The sequence below is a fragment of the Heptranchias perlo genome, chromosome 1 (genome assembly GCF_035084215.1).
Source record: "Heptranchias perlo isolate sHepPer1 chromosome 1, sHepPer1.hap1, whole genome shotgun sequence".
NCBI classification, from domain to species: Eukaryota; Metazoa; Chordata; class Chondrichthyes; order Hexanchiformes; family Hexanchidae; genus Heptranchias; species Heptranchias perlo.
In genome coordinates this window covers 105113614-105140717 of record NC_090325.1, presented here as the reverse complement: position 1 = coordinate 105140717, position 27104 = coordinate 105113614, and the positions used below count along the sequence as shown (strand labels likewise).

General features: G+C 44.8%; 1 protein-coding gene across 2 annotated transcripts in view; it reads right to left on the bottom strand.

Annotated features, from left to right (window-relative positions):
* Window positions 1-27104, bottom strand: part of kcnip4a (potassium voltage-gated channel interacting protein 4a) — a 265668-nt gene that overhangs the window by 35009 nt on the left and 203555 nt on the right. For both annotated transcript variants that reach the window (XM_068001705.1, XM_068001699.1), the window contains exon 2: window positions 14421-14545. In XM_068001705.1, the coding sequence (XP_067857806.1) occupies window positions 14421-14545 (125 nt within the window). The remainder of the gene's footprint in view (window positions 1-14420; window positions 14546-27104) is intronic.

Here is a 27104-nt window from a genome sequence, read left to right as displayed (position 1 = left end):
AACCCAATGTAGTACAAAAGAAAATAGAAAAATGGAAGACAAGTTTTAATGGCTATCTTGTTATGTTGACTTAAGCTTGAAGAAGCTCATAATTGCAGGACACGAACATAGAAGCTTTGCTCTCATTAAGTATCCTGCTGGGTATAAAATAAGAAGGATAAAAGACAATTATCAAAAACATCTGCATCAGTAGTGTTAAAAGAATGGGATAATGTGATACATAATTACGTGCCTTATGCTTGCTGATATTCTGTGACCCAAGAAACATGCCTGTGTATGCTAATCTGAAGGGACCAGGAAGAAACACTTCTACCAAGTGGGAACTGCAACATTTCTAGAATTTTTAATCCTAAGGAACTGATCACAATAACCTGACTTTGTGATTTAATGCTTTGAATGCTGGATATTCTTTGCAGTATTCAGAGTGATCACACATCTCATAGCCCATAAAATCTTTTAAGGTTACTTTTTTTGCTGGGGATTTGGCAATGCAGTGAACAAGCAAATCGGCTCTGAGCAGCGAACGAATGGTGTTCGCCACTCCACAGGTTTATACTCACCCATTAACTCACTCTTGTCTTTACCGTGGGCACTTCCTCTAATAGGAAGTGAAGAAGAGCCCAGCGTTCCCTCCAGCGAAGCAAGAGGATCGATCTCTCCTCTCAACCAATCAGATTGCAGCATCCTTGAAAAGCCGTTAAGGGACAAAACCTTGAAGTACAATCTGCAATGTATAAACCAGGAAGTGAAAACTATAATAAAATCATTTGTGAAAACAGTTACAGACGGTAAAAAAAGAGAGGGCAAAAAATAATCTAATTAAATAATAGACAGAAAGAAAAAGTAAAAAAAACTAAAAATTTAATTAAAAAAAAACATTTTTTAATGACCAAAAACTATTAAAATAAGGAGTAATGAGACTCCACATTTTTAAAAGTTAATTTTTAGTTGTTTGGCAGTCATTAAGACTTAAAACATAGTTTAGACCTGGTATTTTTAAGTGTACCTGTTTTGTGGCGATATTAGTTAGTTTCCAGCTGGGCAGAAGAGCAAGTTGGCGCTGGTCTGTTGATTCTGTTGATTGCAGTCAGCGATGTCCCTTTAAGGCGAAGCTGACAGATCGTTGGCGAACCAGGAAAAGCAACTTCTGGAATGTCCACGTTTGTCTGCGCATGTGCGAATCCTGGAACTTGCTCTTTCATTTGGCCACTAACAATGGTGAGCGCTGTTGAACTCACTGTTTTTTTTAAAGCTATTTCCGGCCCAATGTCTTTCATCTGGATCTGGGTCCAAATTCAACCAATGGGGTGACAGTTTTCTTTCTTTGCTTGTTTTATTTGCAGTCTCGACCCAGATCTTCATGGCTCAAGTGCACAGTATAAAATGTCAATCATCCAGCAGTGATATTTGTCAATGTCAGGAAGAGATGTCACAAAAAGTGGTTAATGTGGGAAATGGAAATGTCACACTGGTAGAGCAGAATAGAAGGACCTAATCTGTGCAACACTGGATCTATGAAAAGGTTGACGCTAGCTGCAAAAAGTAGAAAAGTGTTCCATGGCACTAACACTGACATTCCTTACCCGGCTGAGTAGAATATTCGCTACAATTTTAAATAAACACCCTTTACATTTATTCTTCTAAATTCAGACCTTTTTTTGGGTGCAAAATGTAGGTGAAGGGGACCAGTTTCAGGGCGCCCGGAGCACTCACCTAAAACATGCGTTAGGCACCTTCACTATGCTAATGGAACCTAACACTTGTTTCAGGACCCCAATGCCAAATACTGCTCAGTTTTTCCAGGTCAACAGAGGTCCTTAAAGGGACTGCTGGAGGCCGCTAAAGAAGAGGTAAGTTTTTCTTTTTTCACTTAGCCTAATATGGACCCAGGAGGAGCAGGAGTGTTCCTCCTGGCTCTGCAGAAATAATGTGGCCAGCTGCCGGCCCACACTTGCTCTCCTCCCCTTCACCTCCCCCCTGTCCCAGGACTGGCCGGCTCAACCTGCAGGCCAGCTGATTTTGGGAAGGCATCGACTGGTGAGCTGCATCGAGACCCCCGATTGGTGTCTACAGCTCACAGTGTTACGAATTAAGGCCCAATTTGCAGCAAGCCTTTTTCCTCCATCTTGCGCACGCATTCTAGACATGTCGCTGATTTTGTGCCAGTTGCCAGCGATAACCAGACAGTCATAAAACTGATGTGTTTCTAGCTTGAAGATTAATCAGTTTTGTAGTAAGAAATTATAGACTGACAGCAGTTTCAGAAACCTCTTTCTTGGTTGAAAGAGAAAATCCAGGAAACTGTATCATCTTCATTATGATTGACATAATGCCATATTGCTTCAAAATTAGACTTTTCCCAGTGGATCACGAAATACATTTTGATAAAATCAAAGTAATCAAAAGTGATAGATCTGCGTCAGCTCCTTTGCCATTTCAGGTTTGTCCCAGTATGATTAGTTGCAGCTGTATATTCCTGCTTCCCTGCAACCTAGTCAGGAAACAGGGTCCTTGAAATTCAGGCCCCCCATATTTGGATGCCAGGGGCACAGGATTCGTTCCATGCACCTGAATGGTGAGGCCCGAGAGGCCCGAGACGCTCCGATATTGGGTCTCAGACCTAATTTCCATTGAGCTGGCGAAGGGTGTTTGAAGATTGGGCCACTGCGACACTAGCAGCAACACTCAGGTAAGCAGGAAAGCATGGGCGACTGTGCCGGGAAAGGTGGGCGACCGGGCCGGGAAGGGTGGGCGACGGGGCCGGGAAGGGTGGGCGACGGGGCCGGGAAGGGTGGGCGACGGGGCCGGGAAGGGTGGGCGACGGGGCCGGGAAGGGTGGGCGACGGGGCCGGGAAGGGTTGGCGACGGGGCCGGGAAGGGTGGGCGACCGGGCCGGGAAGGGTGGGCGACCGGGCCGGGAAGGGTGGGCGACCGGGCCGGGAAGGGTGGACAATTGGGCCAGGAAGGGTGAGCGACCGGGCCGGGAAGGGTGGGCGACCGGGCCGGGAAGGGTGGACAATTGGGCCGGGAAGGGTGGACAATTGGGCCGGGAAGGGTGAGCGATCGGGTCAGGAGGTAATGGTGGTTGGGGGGGCGGGGGGGGGGAGTGGTAGCCAGGCGATCGGTGGCTGGTGGGGGAGTGGCCTGCGCTATTTGAATGTGGCCACACATTCGGGGTAACAATATTTTAAAAACTTACCTTGTTGGTTGCGGCCTAACAGGCATTTAGGCCTGGTTTTCCTGAGTACAGCTGGTGCTGGCATTGGCTGTCTCAGGGCAAACCAATCTTGCAGTGGGGGCCTTAAACATTTGTTAGGCCCCTTATTCATATATGCAAAGAGCTACATCTGTTTCAGGCGCGGGCACTGAAGATTTTTTGGCCTTTGCCGATATTGCAGGCGGTGCACATCCGGCTCGTAATGAGCATGCTCTTCCTGCCAGCCATATTGAAGGCTTAGGAGGCTGTTTAGCACCCGAGAAATGGGACACTGCGCAGCAAATTTCTAGGCCAGGGTCGGTTAGAAGCTGACCTTTCAGCTTTTTTATATGTCAGGAAAAAGTATACTGCTACTAGAAACTGCCCTCACCATTAAAGTACTACATATGCATTGCCATCAGTCATATCTTGAGAAAGAACAAATATAATTGTTTAGTGAAATGAATGATGTCAGCTTGGCTCAGTTGGTCTCACTTTTATTTCTGAGTCAGAAATTGAGTACACAATCTAAACTGACATTGTGAAATTGTTGCATTGTCTGAAGTACCACCCTTTGGATGAGATGGTAAATTGAGGCCCTGTTCTGATGATTTAGTTGGACATTAAAAGTCCTGTTACAATATTTGAGAATGAATAGGAAGTCTTAAACCATATTCATTCCTCTCGTTCCTAGATGTGAGACCTCGTTGTGTGCAAAATGGCTGTTGCATTTATCCACATAGCAACTGCACAATCTAATTCATTGCATGGATGCTTCTGAAAGATATGATAAGGTACAATATAAATGCAAGTTCTTTCTTTATTGGTTCACTTCGTGTGATCTGTGGGTCAATCACTGTCTGTTAACATAAATTAAACAGTTCCTGTTAACACAAATTCTTCACTGTCAGCACATTTCATTTTAGCTTTCAGCTGGTGAAATCAGGGAGAAAGAAGGAAGGTGAGACTGTGATCATCTATCAAGTCGGAGTGTGTCACATGATAGTCAACAATCTTTGACATTACGTGCATCAGCAAACATCTCAGGAAATGAGATGACACAATAGGTAGTTTAGGAGAATAAATCTTTAATAGTGTGATCTGTAAAACTTTGCATTTCTAAACAGAAACCAAAGAGTCGAGATTGAATGAAGGAAATAAATTTGACATTTGGAGACATTTAACGTTCTCTTAGATGAATCATAAAGGTCAAATCTTACTGCGGATTGTTATGCAGTGAAATGATCTTTGGTGGTCTTATTCCACTTAAATCTGATTCACCAAGGATGAATCTTCAGTTCTGTTTTTTAAAATCTTCTAAGCCTGACCAAGAGAGGGAGCTCTTCCATGGACGAGTACAGGAGAATGCATTACTTGGCCATCCCAAAAGCAGTAAGGACTGTATGTGCAATATTTTTAATGTATCTTCTATTTTTTGTAGTAGACTTAATTTATGGTGTTTTGGTAGCAGCTGAACATATTCAAAACTCTAGCAAAACTCTGCATTGGGTTTCTACCTGTTTTGGTCTGCTATATAGTGAATCATAAATGAACAGTATATAAATAATGATAAGGGAACATTGCTTTCCTATTAAATACAAAGAGTCACTGCCACATTAATGCCAACTATCACTTTTAATTTGATACACTTGTCCAAGTGACTTTTAATTTGATACACTTGTCCAAGTGACTTTTAATTTGATACACTTGTCCAAGTGACTGCTAATTCTGTCCCCGATAACCGTTTCTAAAAGTTTGTGTTTCACAAGAAAGAACAGCTTTTTTAGGTAGGATTGGAAGTGGTCAGTATCAGCCAATCAGATCAATCGGAGGTAGGACTGAAGTCTGTCAGAACCAGTTAATCTGGCATTATTTACCCCCTCCCCCCCCACACATTGTTTTTTTTATTTTCTTTTTTATATTTTTCTTTTTTTTAAAGAAAAACCAAAACAAGTTCAAATTATAATTTTATTATTCTTGTCCAGGATGCACTCCAGCCCCTGCAGTGCCCACCGGTCGTGAAAAGCCTCAAGTGTACCGGTGGACACCGTGTGCTCCATCTCCACCGCCACCCGGGCACAGAAGAGAGGCAGACAGTCCGAGCGACCACCCCCACGGGCCACGACCAACCTGGATCTGTGGATACCCCCCCCCCCCGCCCACATTGTTCATTGCGTATGAGGTTGAGGCAGAAAGGTATTAAGATAAGTTGATGACTTCGGAGAGTCCCTGTTACAGGTATGGTTATTCAGTGTTTGTCCCCAAAGAAGTTATGAAAAACAAACAAGCTGATAAAATGCAGTCTTTAATACTTTTAATTTTCCTCAAGCCATGACTAGCTCTTGTCGATCTTTTTTCAAGGTTAGTTGTAACTGCCTTTTTGAGATAAGTAGGATGTTCCCTGGTATTACTGCATTAAATGGTTTTAGATCAGCATTCCTGACAGCGCATTTGTGGACTGGATACTGCCAGGATTTGGAAATTAAATGGGAAGTGGAGTTAAAGTCATGTGTAGTTTCACGTAATTTAAAAAACGACATTGAGATTCCATTATTTATGATCTTAATACAGTATAGTACTGTGATATCTGATACAGGTTATTGGACTTTTTGTTTGAGTGCAGCACCCAGTTAAGTTCTGTAACCTTGGAAATATTTTTCAATTTGTTTACATACTTATGATGGAGGCCTCAATGGAGTAACTGGGGAGAGAGCCTGTACCATCCATAGGGTGGATAACACAGAATCATACAGCATAGGAGGCCATTCAGCCCATCGTGCCTGTGCTGGCTGTTTGAAAGAGCTATCCAATTAGTCTCACTCCCTTGCTTTTTCCCTTGGCTTGCAATTTTTTCCCCTTCAATTAGTTATCCAATTCCCTTTAGAAATTTACTACTGAATTTGCTTCCACCACCTTTTCAGGCAATGCATTCCAGATCATAACAACTCACTGCATTAAAAAATGTCTCCTCATCTCCCCTCTGGTTCTTTTGCCAATTACCTTAAATCTGTGTCCTCTGGTTACCGACCTTCCTGCCAATGAAAACCGTTTCTCCTTGGTTACTCCATCAAAATCTCTCATCCATGGTGAAATGTGAGATGTGATATTAATAGTCAATATCAGTTTAATAAACTGTGAATCCCAGACTGGAGGTGGGGAGGCGCATCTAAGAGCAGAAAATTCAGCAAGTTCCTGCAAATCACATTTTTGTACACTTTATTTTTTTTTAAATGATTGAAATACATAAGAATATAAACCTTCTTTGATAGAGTGCAAAGGAGCAATGCAAACTAGAAATTACTATTGGAAATAATAGTGCAGAAATGTACAATGTGATTGTATAACATTCCCCTGTCTCCTATTTTAATGGAGACATTAACCAGTGGTATACAGTCAGGAGAGAGTGGCCCTGGGAGTCCTCAACATTGACTCCAGACCCCATGAAATCTGATGGCATCAGGTCAAATATGGGCAAGGAAACCTCCTGCTGATTACCACCTACCGCCTTCCCTCAGCTGATGAATCAGTCCTCCTCCATGTTGAGCACCACTTGGAGGAAGCACTGAGGATAGCAAGGCCACAGAATGTACTCTGGGTGGGGGACTTCAATGTTAATCACCAAGAGTGGCTTGGTAGCGCCATTACTGACCGAGCTGGCCGAGTCCTGAAGGACATAGCTGCCAGACTGGGCATGTGGCAGGTGGTGAGCGAACTAACACGAGGGAAAAACCTACTTGGTCTCGTCTTCACCAATCTACCTGTCGCAGATGTATCTGTCCATGACAGTATTGGCAGGAGTGACCACTGCACAGTCCTTGTGGAGACCAAGTCCCATCTTCGCACTGAGGACACCATCCAACGTGTTGTGTGGCACTACCACCGTGCTAAATGGGATAGATTCAGAACAGATCTAGTAGCTCAAAACTGGGCATCCATGAGGCGCTGTGGGCCATCAGCAGCAGCAGAATTGTATTCCAGCACAATCTATAACCTCATGGCCCAGCATATCCTTCACTCTACCATTACCAATAAGCCAGGGGATCAACCCTGGTTCAATGAGGAGTGTAGAAGAGCATGTCAGGAGCAGCACCAGGCGTACCTAAAAATAAAGTGCCAACCTGGTGAAGCTACAACACAGGACTACATGCATGCTAAACAGCGGAAGCAGCATGCTATAGACAGAGCTAAGCGATTCCACAACCAACGGATCAGATCAAAGCTCTGCAGTCCTATCACATCCTGTCGTGAATGGTGGTGGACAATTAAACAACTAACAGGAGGAAGAGGCTCCATGAACATCCCCATTCTCAATAATGGCAGAGCACAGCATGTGAGTGCAAAAGACAAGGCTGAAGCGTTTGCAACCATCTTCAGCCAGAAGTGCCAAGTGGATGATCCATCTTGGCCTCCTCCCGATATCCCCACCATCACAGAAGCCAGTCTTCAGCCAGTTCGATTCAATCCACGTGATAACAAGAAATGGCCGAGTGCACTGGATACAGCAAAGGCTATGGGCCCGGACAACATCCCGGCTGTAGTGCTGAAGACTTGTGCTCCAGAACGAGCGACGCCTCTAGCCAAACTGTTCCAGTACAGCTACAACACTGGCATCTACCCGACAATGTGGAAAATTGCCCAGGTATCTCCTGTCCACAAAAAGCAGGACAAATCTAATCTGGCCACTTACGGCCCCATCAATTTACTCTCAATCATCAGCAAAGTGATGGAAGGTTTCATTGACAGTGCTATCAAGCAGCACTTACTCACCAATAACCTGCTCACTGAAGCTCAGTTTGGGTTCCGCCAGGACCACTCGGCTCTGGACCTCGTTACAGCCTTGGTCCAAACATGGACAAAAGAGCTGAATTCCAGAGGTGAGGTGAGAGTGGCTGCCCTTGACATCAAATGTAAGGAGTCTTCCAACACCAGGTCATAGTCCAACAGCTTTATTTGAAATCACAAGCTTTCGGAGCTTACCTCCTTCGTCAGGTGAGTGTAGGATTCCATAAATGCACAGCATATATAGTCAGAGAACAATGCCTGGTGATTACAGATAATCTTTCCAACTGCCCTTTATCTCACCTCGGCATAGATATAATCAAAGCAATCAAAGGAGTGGATGGTGTTCAGACAGAGAAACATTACATACAAGACTACTGAATACACAAGCGGTCAGAACACAAAGTCAGAGAGAGAGAGAGAGACACAGAGAATGACCAGTTGTATTAAAAACAGATAACTTTTTTTTGCTGGTGGGGTTACATGTAGCGTGACATGAACCCAAGATCCCGGTTGAGGCCAACCTCATGGGTGCGGAACTTGGCTATCAATTTCTGCTTGATGATTTTGCGTTGTCGTGTGTCTCGAAGGCCACCTTGGAGAACGCCTACCCGAAGATCGGATCAGTACCTCACTCTACCGCAAGCCCACGGACAACCTCACGATGCTCCACTTTTCCAGCTTCCACCCTAACCATGTCCAAGAGGCCATCCCCTATGGACAGGCCCTGCGAATACACAGGATCTGCTCAGACGAGGAGGAACGCGATGGACACCTACAGACGCTGAAAGATGCCCTCGTAAGAACGTGATATGACGCTCGACTCGTCGATCGACAGTTCCGACGGGCCACAGCGAAAAATCGCATAGACAAACACGGGACGCAACCAACAGAGTTCCCTTCGTCGTCCAGTACTTCCCCGGAGCGGAGAAACTACGCCATGTTCTTCGCAGCCTTCAACATGTCATCGATAACGACGAACACCTCGCTAAGGCCATCTCCACGCCTCCACTACTCGCCTTCAAACAGCCACCCAACCTCAAACAGACCATCGTTCGCAGCAAATTACCCAGCTTTCAGGAGAACAGCGTCCACGACACCACACAACCCTGCCACGGCAACCTCTGCAAGACACGCCAGATCATCGACACAGACACCATCACACAAGAGGACACCACCCACCAGGTACATGGTTCATACACCTGCGACTCGGCCAACGTTATCTACCTCATATGTTGCAGGAAAGGATGCCCCGGAGCATGGTACATCGACGAGACCATGCAGACATTGCAACAACGGATGAACGGACACCGCGCAACAATCGCCAGACAGGAGGGTTCCCTCCCAGTCGGGGAACACTTCAGCAGTCAAGGACATTCAGCCTCCGATCTTCGGGTAGGCGTTTTCCAAGGCGGCCTTCGAGACACACGACAACGCAAAATCGTCGAGCAGAAATTGATAGCCAAGTTCTGCACCCATGAGGATGGCCTCAACCGGGATCTTGGGTTCATGTCACGCTACACGTAACCCCACCAGCAAAAAAAAGTCACCTGAAGAAGGAGGAAAGCTCCGAAAGCTTGTGATTCCAAATAAAGCTTTTGGACTATAACCTGGTGTTGTAAGACTCCTTACATTTGTCCACCCCAGTCCATCACCGGCATCTCCACATCTTGACATCAAGGCAGCATTTGACCGAGTGTGGCCTCAAGGAGCCCTAATAAAATTGAAGTCAATGGGAATCAGGGGGAAAACTCTCCAGTGGCCGGACTCATACCTAGCATAAAGGAAGATGGAAGTGGTTATTGGAAGCCAATCATCTCAGCCTCAAGACAACGCTGCAGGAGTTCCTCAGGGCACTGTCCTAGGCCCAACCATCTTCAGCTGCTCCATCAATGACCTTCCCTCCATCATAAGGTCAGAAATGGGGATGTTCGCTGATGATTGCACAGTGTTCAGTTCCATTCGCAATTCCTTAGATAATGAAGCAGTCCATGCCCACATGCAGCAAGACCTGGACAACATCCAGGCTTGGGCTCATAAGTGGCAAGCAACATTTGCGCCAGACAAGTGCCAGGCAATGACCATCTCCAATAAGAGAGTCTAACCACCTCCCCTTGATATTCAACGGCATTACCATCACCAAATCCCCCACCATCAACATCCTGGGGGTCACCATTGACCAGAAACTAAACTAGACCAGCCACATAAATACTGTGGCTGCAAGAACAGATCAGAGGCTGGGTATTCTGCGGCGAGTGACTCACCTCCTGACTCCCCAAAGCCTTTCCACCATCTACAAGGCACAAGTCAGGAGTGTGATGGAATAATCTCCACTTGCCTGGATGAATGCAGCTCCAACAACACTCAAGAAGCTCGACACCATCCAGGACAAAGCAGCCCGCTTTATTGGTATCTCATCCACCACCCTAAACATTCACTCCCTTCACCATTGGTGCATGGTGGCTGCAGTGTGTACCATCCACAGGATGCACTGCAGCAACTCGCCAAGGCTTCTTCGACAGCACCTCCCAAACCCGCGATCTCTACTTCCTAGAAGGACAAGGGCAGCAGGCACATGGGAACATCACCACCTGCACGTTCCCCTCCAAGTCACACACGTCGAGGGCATCCTGAAACCCATCGTACAGGGAACCCCCAGCTTCTGGCGCGATACTACAGACTTCCTACAAAAACTCAGCACCCACGGACCAGTTGAACCAGGAACACTTCTCACCACGATGGACGTCTCGGCACTCTACACCAGTATCCCCCACGATGATGGCATCGCTGCAACAGCATCAATACCCAACACCAACAACAGCCAATCTCCAGATGCCATCCTACAACTCATCCGCTTCATCCTGGATCACAATGTCTTCACCTTCGATAACCAGTTCTTTACCCAAACGCACGGAACAGCCATGGGGACCAAATTCGCACCCCAATACGCCAACATTTTCATGCACAAGTTCGAGCACGACTTCTTCACTGCACAGGACCTCCAACCAACACTATACACCAGATACATAGACGACATTTTCTTCCTATGGACCCACGGCGAAGAATCACTGAAGAGACTACACGATAACATCAACAGGTTCCATCCCACCATCAAACGCACCATGGACTACTCCTCAGAATCGGTTTCTTTCTTGGACACACGAATCTCCATCAAAGACGGGCACCTCAGCACCTCACTCTACCGCAAGCCCACGGACAACCTCACGATGCTCCACTTTTCCAGCTTCCACCCTAACCACGTCAAAGAGGCCATCTCCTATGGACAGGCCCTGCGAATACACAGGATCTGCTCAGACGAGGAGGAACGCGATGGACACCTACAGACGCTGAAAGACGCCCTCGTAAGAACGGGATATGACGCTCGACTCGTCGATTGACAGTTCCGACAGGCCACAGCGAAAAATTGCATAGACCTCCTCAAAAGACTAACACAGGACGCAACCAACAGAGTACCCTTCGTCATCCAGTACTTCCCCGGAGCGGAGAAACTACGCCATTTTCTCCGCAGCTTTCAACATGTCATCGATGACGATGAACACCTCGCTAAGGCCATCCCCACACCTCCACTACTCGCCTTCAAACAGCCACCCAACCTCAAACAGATCATCGTTCACAGCAAATTACCCAGCTTTCAGGAGAACAGCGTCCACGACACCACACAACCCTGCCACGGCAACCTCTGCAAGACATGCCAGATCATCGACACAGATACCACCATCACACGAGAGGACACCACCCACCAGGTACATGGTTCATACTCCTGTGACTTGGCCAACATTGTCTACCTCATACGTTGCAGGAAAGGATGCCCCGGAGCATGGTATATTGGCGAGACCATGCAGACACTGCAACAACGGATGAACAGACACCGGGCAACAATCGCCAGACAGGAGGGTTCCCTCCCAGTCGGGGAACACTTCAGCAGTCAAGGACATTCAGCCACCGATCTTCGGGTAAGCGTTCTCCAAGGCGGCCTTCGAGACACACGACAACGCAAAATCGTCGAGCAGAAATTGATAGCCAAGTTCCGCACCCATGAGGATGGCCTCAACCGGGATCTTGGGTTCATGTCACGCTACACGTAACCCCACCAGCGAAAAAAAGTTATCTGTTTTTAATACAACGGGTCATTCTCTCTCTCTTCCTTTTGGATGTTTCTCTCTCTCTCTGTCTTTTGTTCTGGCCGTTTGTATATTCGGTGGTCCTGTATGTAACATCTCTCTGTCTGAACACTTTGATTGCCTTGACAACGGGCAGTTGGAAAGATTATCTGTAATCACCAGGTATTGTTCTCTGACTATAAATGTGGTAAAGTTCAAGGAATCCCACACTTCACCTGACGAAGGAGAAAGCCTCCGAAAGCTTGTGATTTTCAAATAAAACTGTTGGACTATAACCTGGTGTTGTAAGATTCCTTACATCCATTAAAGTAATGGATAGAGGAATGTCAAACAAACTTTTTCAGCATTCATCCCCTAGTATCACCAACCATCATATCTAGCCTTGTATTTTAAAGTTTTACATCAGAAAATGTATGGATTTTGCAGCAGATTGATTGGCATCTAAAAGAGACAGACAAGGCTAATGGTTTGTTGTGACCCTACATCAGAACTCAGTTCTAAGGTTTTGTTTTAATGATACTGACTCATTCAACCTCCTGAAGTTACTTAAAAATAAAAAATAAATGTATCTTTAAAATATTAAAATCAACATAGCCTCAGTCCAGATAATCCCCTTCCTGTATCTGGGTTGCCACGGAGTCCAGGACAGGTACAAATATAGTTGTGAGACAATTTTGTCTTGTGAATGTAGTAAGCACTGCCAATTGGGTTTATTGTAGATGGCTTTTGTAAGAGGTTTCATTTCATAAATTAATATGATGTGTCTGGGGTTAGATTGCCAATGAAATGAACTAGATACTGTATTGTAAAATTGTATTGAAATCCTTACAACTTTTTTAATTTCATAAAATATCTGTAACCTTTCCAGGAGAAATTATTTTTGGCTTGCAAGGCAGATTTATAGTAGACTCCAAAATGGCAGAAAATGCACCAAATAAAATGTAAAAAAATCTAAATTTTCTGGAGGACAAAATCTAGAAAATAAATCTTGCACCTTCAGCACTCACACTCCCTTCTGTAATTTCTAAATCCACCATTGTTGCAAACTGTACTTTTGTGAAATTTCTGTTTTCTTCTAGCAATAAAAGTAATCAAACATTAGGTTTACTCACAGTTTATATGAAGACAGCCCTTTCAGTCTATCTCGGTGTCTTTATATGTTATTGGGCCTCATATTTCAGGGCTGTTTTTGAATTGATCAGTTTTTGCTACTTTTCTAGGTTGACATGTATGCTGCCACGCAATGGAGTTTCCTATGGATAAGTATTCAGGTAAAGTTGCTATTTGAGTTCAGATTCATCTTTGGAGAATCAGAAATTTGAGTCCAAAACCAAATCTAAGATTGGAATCTTAAATCCTCGTTGGCCAACAGAGAAACAACCTCCCAAAGATTATTTCATATTCAAGTCTGAATGGCAGTAGCTCTTACAAATAGAGAGATTTCACTTATATTAGTTAGCACAAGAAAGAATATCCAGCAATCCGATCTGCAGACTGCACAATCTTAGGGTAGGAGAAAGGGGGTAAGGAGCTCAAGTTAAGGATCAGATTAAGTCCCTGTGCAGACTCCACATCACACTAAACTGCCCAAATCAAATGCTTATGCAAAAGCGAATGAAAAGAAAACTCTGCCACACTGACCAGGTGTGTAGGTATATAATCAATGCAGTTAAAGGCAGAGGCATTTCCAAATCCAAATTGGGCCAAATTTAGATTCTTCTGAATTAATCCAAAGAAGGAAAATTCTTCATTTATGAACCCAGTTAATGAGTTTCAGCAGGCTATTCATCCACAGAGGGCATCCCAACCATGCCCAATCCTGTCCTTACAAGGCATCCATAGATACACACTTTTCACTGGATAACTATCAGGAGCAGAAGGCCAGGGCCCAGAATTTCCTCAGAGCTAAACAGGGTTTCCACCACACTTCCGGCGAGGTTACTGCCATGGAGAGGGAGCAGCCCTAAGAAAATTCCTAGCCCTGGCTTTTTTCCACTCCCAGAGGCCATTTGATATTGCTGTATATGCTGAAAATACAACTATACAGCAGATATATAAATGGCATTAGCATGAAAATGAGATTCAGCATCAAAAGAAGCACTTTTATCATGGAGCTCCCAATGTCCCATTCTTGGGCCATGTTAATTCTTACTGTAAGGACCAAGAAAGAAACCCCTTGCCTAAGTCATCCAACTTCACAGGAGCAGACTTTGCATTCAAAACTCAACACTTTACCATCTAAAATCTTAAGGGAATTAGCTTTAAATTCTAAAATCTGAATTCCAGTTATGTTGTATACTTACATTTTTAAAACCCCTATAGAGGATCTGTAGTTCTTTTTTTGTGAATTTAGTTTGTGCCTCAAGTTGCTCCAGCCCCTCGGGACGATGGCAGACGGTAGCCATTTCCAACTCATCTTCAACACTGTCTGTAAGCATAAAAAAACAGATATTAGTTGACAATAAAATTGCTTTTTTGAAATGGCGAGGATCATCTTTGCTACAAAGAAGGGTTGAGTTGGGTTACATCAAATCACTGGATATGCATTATAGGTAACTACACTCAAGAAGCTCAACACCATCCTGGTTTGCTTGATCGATGCCTCCCTCCCCTGTGACCTTTAGCTCCAAGAAGGACAGGAGTAGCAATGTCATGGGATCACCACCACCTCCAAATCCCCTCCAAGGTCACAAACCATCCTGACTTGGACATATATGGTTGTTCCTTCATTGTCACTGGGTCAATATCCTGGAACTTCCAACCTAACACCATTGTAGAGTACCATCACCACAAGGAAGGCCATGTTCAAAGAGGCCCACCATTACCTTCTCAGGGCAACTAGGGACAGGCAATAGATATAGCTTTACCAGCGTCACCCACATCCTGAGAACAAAGAAAAAAAAATAACTGCTAAAAGGATAAGCAGTTGTGTCTGGATCTACCCACCTCATCAAAAGCATGGTAGGGCAAAATTAGCCATAAAAGACAATTATCTATTCATTATTCATTTGCACCCCTGTATTTGCAGCAGTCTTACATTTCTGAATGATGAGAGCTTTCCTCAACCCCTTCTCAAGATCCTGAGTGTGACAGGTTTTTCTGTTTCTACACTGGGGCATATTGAATCACTCAGGGATAGTGCAAAGAGGAAAATAGTGGAAAATTATTGCATGTTGATATGGGCGGTTCGCTCACCTGTAAGGAAGCCCATCCCAATTTTCCATCCATTAAAATTAGGCAGGCTCCCTTACTGGTGTGCGAACCTACCCAATTTTCCTCTCCGTCCAGGTGATCCAATAAGCTCAGATTCAGGAACAGGAAAATCTGCCTCAATATTCCCTTCAACCTTTTGAAATCCTGCCCAGAGGAGATGCAAATCTCCCTTTGTGCCAAGATCCAATATGAAATGAATGTGGACAATCGAAACATGGTTTATAAACTCATTCAGGAAAGCCACAAGAATGAGTAGTGTGAGAAATGGAAATGTCACACTGGTAAAAGGTGCAGTCAGGGTACTCCATTGAGTTTGTCCTGACCAACATTTATTCCTCAACCAACACCAGTCAAAAAGTTTAATCGGTTATTTATCTCATTGGTGTATGTGGGGCATTGCTGTGCACAAATTGGCTGCTGTGTTTCCCTAAATCACACCAGTGACTAAATTTCAAAAAGTAATTCATTAGCTGTAAAGCTTTTTGGGATATCCTGAAGCCATGAAAGGCAGTATATAAATGCAAATTCTTTCTTTCTTTCATACAGACATATTTTAGCATCTGGCTGGGCTTCACCTGACCTGTGAGGGCTTGATATAGACATGGGAACATCATCACCTCCAAGTCCCCCTTCAAATCACACACCATCCTGACCTGGACATACATCATCGTTCCTTCATCGTCACTGGGTCAAAATCCTGGAAGTCCCTATCTAACAACATTGTGAGAGTACCTTCACCACATGTACTGCAGCGGTTCAAGAAGAAGGCCCACCACCACCTTCTCAAGGGCAACTAGGGATGGGCAATAAGTACCTAGAGACCCCCACATCCCAAGAATAAATGTTTTAAAATACAAAGCAAAACCATTTCTCAGCATTGCTATTCCTGTACCCTGGTGGACACAACATTGTTTGAGAATGTTCTAAAGAAATGTATCATGGGCTACATTACTGCCTTCAAAAACCCACTGTGCAAATTATTAAGCACTGGGCAAGAGATCAAATCTGTAATTAGGAAACTGGAGACTGCATAAAGAATAAACAGAAATGTTTTGAAGAGCATTTAACCATGAATGAACTTTTGTTGCCATATGGTTAGGTTCATTATTTCCCAATTCTATTGTTGGAAATGGAATCCTGGCCAGTCCTAGGCTGGAGTTATGATTCTCAAGGTCATTGCTTGAGGAGGGCCCAGGGGCAATAGCACAGTGACCGTGATGTATGGAGTGATAACTTGGAGGGCTTTTGGGATTAGTGAGGCTGGTCACCATCCTACCACCTCTGGCTGGCCTGGTGCAGCCATTGGTAGGATGGATTGGAGGACTGGAGGCAGAAGGGTCCTGCAGGGACAGGGACATAAATCAGTCATTTATGCCGTCCACTTTCATGAACAGATGATCTCTGTAGAACCATTGCTACACAATAAGAAGTTGTCTTCTTTTGCCACCATTACCCAACCTAATTACTGGCCATCTCTCAACAACACAGGCATTCTTATCTTTGTTCCCTGATGCATTTCATCTCAATTATCATAGCTACAATGAGTGACCAGTCACTAATCTTTTATTTTAAGTTATTGTAATTTAGAAAGAGTGAAGCAGTCATTTCATTAAGCCAGTAAAAATCCTTCCAGCCCACTAATGATCCTTTCTTGCCTTTTCTTACATTCATTCAGCAAACAAAGACCATATATGACTTCTGTCATCGAGCTGCAGTACGCAGACGACGCCTGCATGTGCGCACACTCAGAGGCCGAGCTACAAACCATCGTTGACGCATTCACCGAGGCGTATGAGAGAATGGGCCTCAGGCTTAACATCCGGAAAACAAAGGTCCTCTACTGGCCCGCTCCTGCCACACAACACTGTCCCCCGACCATCAAGATCCACGGTGAGCCTCTGGACAGCGTGGATTATTTTCCATACCTCAGGAGCCTCCTCTCGGCGCGAGCAGACATTGGCGATGAAATTCAACATTGACTCCAATGCGCAGTGTGGCCTTTGGACGCCTGAGGAACAGAGTGTTCGAAGATCGAGACCTCAAATCCAGCACCAAGCTCATCGTCTACAGAGCAGCCATGTGCCCGCCCTCCTGTACACATCAGAAACAGGGACAATGTACAGCAGACACCTCAAATCCCTGGAGAAATATCACCAACGTTGCCTCCACAAAATCCTGCAAATCCACTGGCAGGATAGGCGTACCAACGTGAGCGTTCTCTCCCAGGCTAACATCCCCAGTATCGAGGCACTGGTCACGCTCAACCAGTTGTGATGGGCGGGCCACATTGTCCGCATGACCAACATAAGATTCCCTAAACAAGTGCTCTACTCAGAGCTCCGCAATGGCAGGCGATCACTAGGAGGGCAGAGGAAACGCTATAAGGACACTCTCAAAGCTTCCCTAAAAAAATGCAACATCCCCACCGACACGTGGGAATCGCTTGCCTTAGAACGCCTAAACTGGAGAAGAAGCATCCGTGAAGGTACCAATCACCTCGAGCGTCACCGAGTGGAGCATGTGGAGGCCAAGCGTAAGGAGCGGAAAGAGCGCTCAGAATCCAGAGCGTCTCACCCACCCCGTCTTATTAAACACTAACTGCCCCACCTGTGGCAGAGTCTGCGGCTCCAGGATTGGACTATTCATCCACCGCAGAGCCCACCCTCCCGGAGTGGAAGCAAGTCATCCTCGACCCTGAGGGACTGCCAAAGAAGAAGAAGAAGAAAAATCCTTCTAGCCCAGTAATAATTCTATCTTGCCTTTTCTTACATTCATTCAGCAAACAAAGACCATATAAAATGCAACAAAACTAAATTTGTATTTAATTTCACCCCCTCGAAAAAACATGCAGATTTTGCAGTGTAACCAGAATGACTGACGGTGAATCACTGAATATGGAACTTATTTCACACATGAAGGGGATCTCCACTATTCACATCACATCTGTTTCAGTTACCAATACTTCTGATTCGTCATAAGTTCAAGATGCAGCCTCTATATCCTACATTAATGGGAGGAAAATTGGACCTCATTGTGCCCAGTTTTTGGGCACGAAACAGGGGCAAAGAAGTCCAATTTTGTGGGGTATTATCCTGCGCCCCAAGGGTGCCTGAAATACATCCAACGGCATATTGGCTCATGTGATATTGAGGCGCCCCTGGTAGCCTCCTTTAACAGTTGTTAAACCCTTTGCATATGCTAATGAAGGGCTTAACGCCTGTTTAAGTACCCCTCTTGGAAATTTGTCAGTGCTAAGTGGAACATGCTCTCGACACGCCCCACTCGGGTTTTCCCAGTTCTAGACGTGGCCTAACCAGCAGTTTTTAAAGGGACTGATGGAGGCTGCCACCAGAAATGGACATATGTTTTTAAAGTTACCTTAATGTGGACCCAGGAGAAGCAGGAGTGAGCACCAATGAGAAGCTGAAAGCATTTATGTGGTTGGGCCTCATCTGCACAATTTCAACCAGCTGCCATCATTCAACGAGTGCTGATAGGCAGCTCACTGAAAGAAGTCAGTGCTTAAAGGGGAGGGGGAGGACAAAATTAGTGTCACAACGGTTTTCTTCATTTTTCGGAGCCGTCTGCATTGGTCCCTTTAAGGACTGCCGATATGACTGCTCAACGTTCAGTTTTACTGGGTTAAGTGTTCAGAATGTATAATTCACCCAGTGGATCACCAAAATTGCATTGGGGTTCTACAAACGGTGTAGGACCCCGATTTAAATATTTTAATAAGGCTCTCATCTGTTTTGAGTGGGTGCGTTGGCTGCTCGAGGTCAGTGGGCGGTAGTTTTTAAAAAGCTGTTCATCTGTCTACTGTCCCGTTTATCACCATAAATGGGGAGGTAGGCAACAACAACAACAACAAAAAACCTTGCAGTTATATAGCGCTTTTAACGTAGTAAAACGTCCCAAGGTGCTTCACAGGAGCGTTATCAAACAAAATTTGACACCGAGCCACGTAAGGAGAAATTAGGACAGGTGAACAAAGGCTTGGTCAAAGAGGTAGGTTTTCAGGAGCGTCTTAAAGGAGGAGAGAGAGGTCGAGAGGTTTAGAGAGGGAATTCCAGAGCTTAGGGTCTAGGCAGCTGAAGGCATGGCCGCCAATGGTCGCATGTAGTGATTAAAATCGGGGATATGCAAGAGGCAAGAATTGGAGAAGTGCAGAGATCTCGGAGGGTTGTAGGGCTGGAGGAGGTTACAGACATAGGGAGGGGCGAGGCCATGGAGAGATTTGAAAACAAGGATGAGAATTTTAAAATCGAGGCGTTCCCAGGCCAGGAGCCAATGTAGGTCACAGGGGTGATGGGTGAACGGGACTTGGTATGAGTTAGGATACGGGCAGCTGAGTTTTGGATAACGAAAATTGCAGCGCATCATGAAATATCACTGGACAAAGAGATAGAACTAACAGGCAGAGAGAAGCTTTAAGAAGCTGACTGTAAATTCTTTTGTGGCAAAATAGTTAAATAGCAAAACAGATACACAGTGGAAAACAGCTACATACTTGAATGACAAAGCAGCGCTAAGATGAGTGTAAAAATAGGAAGCAGGTACTGGGAGAAAGTCCAAATGAATCAGGCCACTTGAAGAGCTCAGACCAAACAAGGATCACCTTTCAGTGCCTGTTTTATATGGATGCTGATTGAATGGGCTGTTTCTGTGCTGTAGATTCTATGCACTAGGTAATGTAAATGATCAGTTCTGGCATTCCAGCTGCATAATGGGACCTAGCCCTAGGAACAGCACTATGGGCATTAAAGATCACATTATCTGCCCTATGGTGTTTTGTACTCTTAACTACAAAACAACACAATTGGCACTCATTATCCTACCAGCATTGTTCAGTAGTCTAGAATATGCCAGTGACAGTAGCGACATTAAAATATTATACCTTTAAATACAGGCCATGAGCTGTTACTTCAGTTAGAAACACCACAATATATATTGGCATTTAAGTGTGCTACATTGCTCTCTGCTCTAATAGTGAATTTCAGTGTTATTGTCAGTGTTGTGAGGAAGGTTAAGGTCTATTGATTTTACTTTTAAAGAAAGGAAAAATGACATTGTAGTTTGAACATCAACAAAATCAAAATCAGATGCTCAGCCATAAGGCCAGGAGAAATGCAGCAGGGCAGGAGCTTGGGTCAAGGTCTTTAAAGTACTTTTGATGGGGTGACTGGCCTCCCCCTAGGAAGATCCAGAGAACAGCTGTTACGGGTCACAAGGGCAGCCAAAGAGGGGGAGAAGCTTTTAAAAAAATGTTTTCAAATTGTGGGATGGGGAATTTAATCAATATTACTGCAGTTGACTCAACTCCTTTTGGGAGATTTAAAATTTAAATTCCCTCCTCTGATGCCCATAGCAACGCTAGATGCCAGGGGCACAAATGCATCCCTTGCACCCACCGTTGCTAAGACACAAATGACAGGAAATATACTGCATGACATTTTCCCATCATTTGTGTCTAAAAATAATAACCTGCCCTTATTTGGGTGGATGCATATGTATGCCTGTTGTTACTTCTGTTGGAAAATGCCAGACGTGATGGAGATAAGTGGGAAGTCAGCATTTCAGTTTTATTGGAGTCAAAACCTGCTTCTGAGTCCAAGGAATGTGCAAGAAGCACATCAAGCAGAAGGTGAGAGACTAAGAAATGTTGGTAGTCAGAGCCATTTGGGTGTTCTTGTACACGAATCACAGAAAGTTAACATGTAGGTACAGCAAGCAATTAGGAAGGCAAATGGTATGTTGGCCTTTATTGCAAGGGGTTTGGAGTATAAGAGTGCAAAGGTCTTGCTTCAATTATATAGGGCTCTGGTGAGACCACACCCGGAGTACTGAGTACAGTTTTGGTCTCCTTATCTAAGGAAGAATATACTTTCCCCAATTTAGAACTTTTACTCCTGTTCTATCTTTGTCCTTTTCCATAACTATGCTTTATCTAATTTAATTATGATCACTACCAGCAAAATGCTTTCCCACTGATACTCCTTCCCCCTGCCCAGCTTCATTCCCTAAAATTAAATCCAGAACTGCCCCCCCCCCCCACCCCCGCCTCTTGTTGGGCTTGCTACGTACTGGCTAAAAAAGTTCTCCTAAATGCAATTTAAAAATTCTATGCCCTCTATACCTTTTACACTGATTCTATCCCAGTTAATATTAGAGTTGTTGAAATCCCCTACTATTACTGCCCTATTGTTTCTGCACTTCTCAGAAATCTGCCTACATATTTTCTCCTCTAGCTCCCTCTGACTGTTTGGGGGTCTATAGTACATTCCCAGCAGTGTGCGTGCCCATTTTTTGTTCTTTAGCTCAACCCATATGGCCTCATTGATGATCCTTCTGACATATCATCATCCCTCCTCGCAGCTGTCCGTAATTGTTTCTTAAACCAATATTGCCACCCCCCCTTCTTTTTTATCCCCCTCTCTATCTCATCTGAAAACCCTGTAACCAGGAATGTTGAGCTGCCATTCCTGCCCGTTTAAGCCATGTTTCTGTAATAGCTAAGATATCATACTTCCACATGTCTACCCGTGCCCTCAGCTCATCTGCTTTATTCACTATCCTCCTTGCATTGAGGTATATACCATTAAGCACTGCCAAACCCCTTTGCTGTCTAGTTTCTAACCTTTGTTTCCTCTGCTTTCCAAACTCAATTACTAATTTTCTGCCTTCCATTTCCAGCTCTGTTTCTCTTCTTTCTGAATCTACATTCAGGTTCCCATCCCCCTGCCAAGCTAGTTTAAACCTTCCCCCATAGCACTAGCAAACCTCCCCTTGAGGATATTGGCCCGGCCCTGTTGAGGTGCAACCAGTCCAGCTTGTACAGGTCCCACCTCCCCCAGAACCAGTCCCATTGCCCCAGGAATCTAAAGCCCTTCCTCCTGCACCATCTTTCCAGCCACGCATTCATCGTCTCTATTCTCCTATTTCTGTACTCACTAGCGCGAGGCGCCGTGAGTAATCCAGAGATTACTACCATTGAGGTCCTGCTTATTAATCTCTTTCCTAACTCCTTAAAATCGGACCTCATCCCTCTTTCTATCTATGTTGTTGGTACCGATATGGACCACGACTCTGGCTGTTCACCCTCCCTCTCCAGTATGTTCTGCAGTCGCACGGTGACATCCTTGACCCCGGTACCAGGGAGACAATATACCCTCCTGGAATCTCGTCTGTGGCTGCAGAAACCCCTATCTGTTCCCCTAACTATAGAATCCCCTATCACTATTGCTCTCCTGACCTTTCTCCTCCACCCCTGTACAGCTGAGCCACCCATGGTGCGGTGGACTTGGCTCTGGCTGCACTCCCCAGAGGAACACTCTCCCCCACCGGTATGATTAGAGAGCGAAATGGCCTCAGGGGACTCCTGCATTACCTGCCTGGTCCTCCTTGTCTGTCTGGCAGTCACCCAGTCCCTCTCTGCCTGCACTCTCTTAAGCTGCGAGGTGACCACCTCCTGAAACATGTTATCCACGTAGCTCTCAACCTCGCAGATACACTGCAGTGACGCCAGCTGTTGCTCAAGCTCCGAAACCCAGAGCTCGAGCTCCTCCAGCTGACGACACTTCCTGCACCTGTGGTTGTCCAGGATACGGGAAGTGCCCTGGAGTTCCCACATGGCACAGGATGAGCATTTGAGGGGACTGAGGTGCCCTGTCATGCCTTGATTTATTATATTATGAACTAAACTTAGCACAAATAAACCTAAAGACTTAAAAAAAACACTCACCAGAAAAAGAACACTCACCAGCTACTCACCAATCAGCTCCTTCCCTTGTGCCGTCGTCACTTTAGGTGTTTTTTCACCTCTCTCTCTCTCCTCTCTCTCTTCTCCTTTTGTCGTTGATCCCGCACTCCACTCTCTCTCTTCTCCTTTTGTCGTTGATCCCGCACTCCACTCTCTCTCTTCTCCTTTTATCGTTGATCCCGCACTCCACTCTCTCTCTTCTCCTTTTATCGTTGATCCCGCACTCCACTCTCTCTCTTCTCCTTTTATCGTTGATCCCGCACTCCAGTCTCTCTTCTTTTATCGTTGATCCCGTGCTTTGCTCTCTCTTCTCTCTCTCTTCTCCTTTTATCGCTAATCCCGTGCTCCGCTCTCTCTCCTCCTTTTATTGCCGATCCCGCACTCCGCGCTCTCTTCTCTCTCTCTCCTCCTTTTATTGCCGATCCTGCACTCCGCGCTCTCTCTCCTCTCTCTCTTCTTTTATTGCCGATCCCGCACTCTGCGCTCTCTCTCCTCTCTCTCTTCTTTTATTGCCGATCCCGCACTCCGCGCTCTCTCTCCTCTCTCTCTTCTTTTATTGCCGATCCCGCACTCCGCGCTCTCTCTCCTCTCTCTCCTCCTTTTATTGCCGATCCCACACTCCGCGCTCTCTCCTCTCTCTCTCCTCCTTTTATTGCCGATCCCGCACTCTGCGCTCTCTCCTCTCTCTCTCCTCCTTTTATCACTGATCCCGCACTACGCTCGCTCTCTCCTCTCTCTCTACTCCTTTTATCACGATCTTGTGCTCCGCAGCTCTTGGTTGTAGGGCTGGAGGAGGTTACAGAGATAGGGAGGAGCAAGGCCATGGAAGGATTTGAAAACAAGAATGAGAATTTAAAAATCAAGGTGTTGCCAGACCAGGAGCCAATGTAGGTCAGCGAGCACAGGGGTGATGGGTGAACAGGACTCAGTGCGAGCTAGGATACTGGCAGCAGAGTTCCCACTCCAGGACTGTTGGCGTATTAGATGTCATTGAATGACTGAGAGCACTGCTTCAGGCTAGCATGGTACCAATGGATTCCAAGAGCTATGGGTTTGTAAAGTATAGTAGCTTAAGGTTATTACTTTGCTGGTTACTTGTAGGAATAACCCCTGTGATATTACCAGAGAAAACATGCCTCAATATTGCATGTTTTAAAAAAATACGTGATTTGTTTTTGGGCTTAGAAAATTTAGGTCAAGTTTTATTTAACTGGTTGCAATTACAAATTACTGAAATTCCTGAACACAAAAATGTAGACTCCTTAAGCATGCTATAAAGAATGAAAGCAAAAATATCATTATGAAGCACAATTTGAAGCTCCAGTTACTGGGGTTTTAGTATTTTTGAATTTGGGATCCAGTTTAGTATTTGTGAAGCCAAAGTCTAATTTAAAGATCAATCCTGGTACGTAAACCTCTCCAGATCACTGGGGGACATGGATGTATACTCTCATCCTGGTTTAGACAATTCAAATTCAGATGCATACTTGCCAGGCAGTGGCAGCTCGCCCAAATAATTCAAATGAAGACCGAGGCCCAATGCTGTGCAAGCATTGGATCTCCTAGGGGGTATTTTAACCCCTCCTGCCTGGCAAGGATGGTGTGAGAGTGGTGTTAAGATGGGGAGAGGTTTAACACCGCTATCTTGCTGCATTCCTGTTCTCCGCCATCTTAACTTGCCTGAAATCAGGCACGGAAAGACTGTCGATCCCAGAGAAGTGGGGTCCTAATTTAAATGTCAAAATCATATCCCATTGATGCCAATCTAAGTACAGTCTGACTAAGGGTCACACAGTCTTGTGAAAGCTGGCGGAAAGCTGGATCCTGGCCACAAGAAGCCCAGGTAAATTTATTGTATTTACTTTGTACAGGTTCCTTGTGGACCAAGAGGAACAGATGTGCTCCTCCTGGCCCCACAAGGATACCTTGGGCTTCCGCTGCCCCCTCCCCCCCCCCCACAATTGTGAACATCGATGTTCCCCATTTTTCTCATTTACCATGTAGGGGACCATTTCCGTGGTGACCTAAACCCCCTGCTAATTTCCACTCTCACTCACTGGCTTTGACATCATCCCTGCTGGTTTTGGTTGGGAGTCGGCATTGAAAGGAGGTAAAATCTCCCAGACATCACACTTGGAGGGGGGGTGGGGGGGGGGTGGGGGTGGGGGGGATGGATTACCATCTGATTTGGCCCCTGTACCCCTGATTCCCACCCGGGTTAAAAATGGGGAACCCGGTTCGGGCATGCACGCCGTTGGTTATGCGCCCAAAAATGAGCCATAACCAAAGATTTACACCCAAATGCATATCTCTTTAGCCAAATAGACTGTCAGAAATTAGATTCAAATCTACCACCAGACTGACCACCCCATTATCCGGAATCAGGCAATAATTCCCATACGTGAGACGGCAAGAAATTCTGCACTTCAACTCCTTCCCTCCAAAAAGAAAACTAAAAACATAAAAATCTAATGCCCAGAATGAGGGTAGGAAACTAATGAAAGCTGTACAAATGTCAGAGTGTTGTCTGTGGAAGTGTGGTGTGATGGTGAAAATTGAAGTCGAGTTTACTTCATGCAGAGACTTTTTCCCTTTCTGTGTTCATACGACACTTTATACATGAATCATAGGAAAAAAAGGGCAAACCAAGCACTGGGGTTCATTTCTAGAGGGATAGAATTGAAAAGTTAAATTTGTATAGAACCTTGGTTAGACTACACTTGGAGTACTGTGCACAGTTCTAGTCTCCATATTATAAAAAGCATATAGAGGCATTGGAGAGGATGCAAAAAAGATTCACGAGGATGGTACCAGAACTGAGAGGATATCAGGAAAGGCTGAATAGGCTGGGACTGTTTTCTCTGGAAAAAAGGGGTGATCTGATAGAAGTCTTCAAGATAATGAAAGGATTTGATAAGGTAAATGTAGAGAAGATGTTTCCACTTGTTGGGGGGTCCAAAACTAGAGGTCATAAATATAAAATAGTCGCTAATAAATCCAATAGGGAATTCAGGAGAAACTATTTCACTCAAAGGGTGGTAAGAATGTGGAACTCGCTACCACAAGGAGTAGCTGAGGCAAATAGCACTGATGCATTTATAGGGAAGCTAGATAAGCACATGATGGAGAAAGGAATAGAAAGGCATGCTGATAGAGTTCGATGAAGTAGGGAGGGAGGAGGCTCATGTGGAGCATAAACTCCAGCATAGACCAGTTGGAGCGAATGGCCTGTTTGTGTGCTGTAGTTTCGATGTAACTCAATGTAATCAGTCACCTATAATTTGGATAAATTCACTTTGAAAATAGACTTGGTATGGCCACATATATCTCACTGGGTTTTATATTCAGTTTGGCACTCATCCCTTGTAATTAGAAAAAGTTTATATACTCCAGGATATTTTCAACTTTTCTTTATCAATTTCACATTTCCATGCATTCCAAGTGAATAAAGAATGAACTATGATTGTGCAAAACTGAAGGGAGGAAGGGAGTAAAAAAGCTTAAAGGGATACCAACACCATTGAAAATAATTTGGCAAACCTCCATTTTGCTGACTATTAATTTGCATTAAATCAAAGAGTAAAAATAAGGAATAACTTTAATAGAATGCTATTCAATCTTCATTAACAAACCTTTGATCCTGTCCAAAGGGTAAAGCTCCATTAAACATATTCCTGCTAAACATATACTTAACTTAATTACTTTGGATAATGTGCAAATGGCATGTTGCCAGGAGATGAGCAAATTACATTCTGGGTCAGACAGTTATAGTTATATTAGCAAGGACTTGAAGCTGCTACAATTCAGGTCACTTGTGCTTGTCCCTTTAAAACTCATTGCCCTGTATCCTTCCATAGATTTATGCTAATGTGACAGGTGGCAAGTGAACAGTTTCTATCTGTTGCTGCAGTCAGAAGAAGACATTTTTTTCTCTCTGCCAGGCAGTCTCGTGAGCTTGTCCAAACACTGGCAGTTTAGTGGAAAATTACAAGTCCACATGTCATGCCAATTTAAT